This window comes from Morone saxatilis, unplaced genomic scaffold (genome assembly GCF_004916995.1).
Source record: "Morone saxatilis isolate NCDOM2014 unplaced genomic scaffold, NCSU_SB_2.0 Contig14, whole genome shotgun sequence".
NCBI lineage: Eukaryota > Metazoa > Chordata > Actinopteri > Moronidae > Morone > Morone saxatilis.
This window is the reverse complement of record NW_023339696.1, coordinates 7,870,246-7,872,484: the sequence shown is the minus strand read 5'-3', so window position 1 is coordinate 7,872,484 and position 2,239 is coordinate 7,870,246. Positions and strand designations below refer to the sequence as shown.

General features: G+C 38.8%; 1 protein-coding gene across 1 annotated transcript in view; it reads right to left on the bottom strand.

The window, feature by feature from the left end:
* Window positions 1–154: 154 nt before the first annotated feature.
* bud31 (BUD31 homolog) overlaps window positions 155–2,239 on the bottom strand; it is a 3,526-nt gene continuing 1,441 nt past the window's right edge. Inside the window, exons 2-4 of the mRNA XM_035654571.1 lie at window positions 1,945–2,067; window positions 1,440–1,606; window positions 155–726 (exon numbers count right to left, since the gene is read on the bottom strand). Of these exons, the coding sequence (XP_035510464.1) occupies window positions 676–726; window positions 1,440–1,606; window positions 1,945–2,067 (341 nt within the window). The 3' untranslated portion in view covers window positions 155–675. The remainder of the gene's footprint in view (window positions 727–1,439; window positions 1,607–1,944; window positions 2,068–2,239) is intronic.

The following is a 2,239-nucleotide window of genomic DNA, read 5'->3' as shown; positions in this document are numbered from 1 at the left end:
CTTTAGTGATTTATGCTACTTCAAGAAAAAGGTCTGACAATGCAACTCTACAGTCAATAATGGTCTTTTCTAACTCATAAGATAAATTATGCTTCGAGATCAAGAACAATAAAACCACACACAAAATATTAAAAAAAAAAAAAATCAGAGCAAGTAAATCAGAATGGTTTTATTTAAAATTAGACTACAAGAACAATGAAGAAACAGTTTTAAGGTTTAAAACAATGACATTTCAAACAAAAATCATTTCCCTCCCAGCCTTCTTTAAATGAAATGAAACACAGAATTTAAACTGACCCTCACAGTGCTTATGACTTGCTGGAATGACAGGCGTGATCCAGAAACAGTTAACCTCAACTTCCTACTTTGAGCATTTGGAGTTCAGGGCATAAAATATATTCAAAATTTAAAATAAAAAAAAACACACAGAAAAACAAATGTAAGCAATACAACATGGCCCCTCTCAGTTGCTCCCCTGTGTTAAAAAGGAGTCCCAAATACTGACCCCCATAAGGGCAGCAGCTGAGGATGATGATGAAGCTATCAGTGATTTGTTTCTGGTTCAGGTGACTGAAATAAGACAATGTTACTTTGGAGATCTGAGAATGCACAGCTGGAGGCTGGGTGAGCCCTGATGCCCAAGAGAAAATCGACCAGAGGTCCAAAAAAATGCACTTAGCCAGAACATCCTCTGCATCCACAGTGGGTGCATTCAATGATCCGTCCCTGCAGAGAGAAAAAACAGCTGGATTTAGACCACGAGGACACACAGGGAATGATCAAACCATCTCATCATTTAGGGCGGCAATGGGATAACTCATTATCCTCTTTCGAAAAATTCTGCAAATTTAAAAGTTATGCGTTTGCATGTTATTTGTAGCAATGGCTCTAGGTGGCTCTGTCAGTCTGTTAATCTCAACAACTGTAAGATGGATTGTCATAAAACTTTAAGATCTCCAGAGGATGAATCCTACTGACTTTATTAAACCTATCTGACCTTTTATCTAGCACCACCAGGAAGTCAAAATGTTCACTTATTCTGTGAAATATCTACTGAATGGCTATAGACTCTTAGTCTTGTTAAAATGTAGATTTTACTGTTATTGAACTGAAACAGGAGATAGGGCCTATACAATTAAAACATGTACAATTGACAATAACTTCCTGTGGGTGTCACACAAAGCCTGTCAATGATTAGAGAAAATTGACAGTGACTGGCGAGCCTCCCGGCCTCACTCATCCGATCACAGAGCTACTCTCTGGTCCAGTGAGGTCTTTGAAATAGTGCAGTGCCACAGAGTTGAATTTACTTTATCTCACTTGGGCAATTTCATCAATGTATTTGTACAGTCTTATATTATCTTATACAAACTTTTGCTTCTCAAAATGATTAAAATGGACGACTTCGGTTATAATCACTCAAATTCAGTGAGACTTACGACTTCCAGCTTGCTCTTGGGGACCCTGCAGATGCAGTTGGTTCCAAAGTTGGTGTCTCGTGTTTGGATGCAACGCAGACAGCACAGGTTCTCGTAGCCCTGCTTCTTCCACTTGGCAATCAGGTTCTTGTCTGCATAGCCTTCCTTTATACAGTACTCATACAGCTCTGTCAGGAGAGAAACAGAGTGTAACTGTGAGTCATATGACTGGTCATGTGCAAATTCAAAAAGAATACATAAAAGTATAAATGTTCCATGCAAAAAAGGGGAAAAGTGCTGTATACACATCTTAAATAACAGATGTTCTGATTAAATGAAATGTCATCAAAACTCACAGAACTTTATTTTAAAATCTAGTGAAGATACCAAATGTGTCATTCTGGATTACAAGGATGGATAATATAAAATGCCTGAGTAAACAGAAAAGGAGAGGGAAAAAACAAAGAGCAAAGTGGAAACATAAGATGTTTAGTAGTTCAATGGGTGGAGTGAAAACTGTGTCTACCTCTGCTGATGGCTTTCCTTTTGTAGAAGAGGTCAAAGATGTATCGACTCCGCTGATGATGCAGCCTGAAAATTGGCCAAAGGGACTCCACCTTTCTCTTCCCCTCATGAGGCTCTGTTTCAGCTGAGACACAAAGGAAAAGCAGCAAAGTTAGCTTTGGTAAGCAGAAATTAAAATCAATGGTGCACCTGCTCTGGTAATTATAATGCAATGCATTAGCCCGCAACTATAACATCCGTAGATTCAGACAGCTGCTCTACAGAAAGGCACACTTTGGAAAGAGTTTTGTACCCAG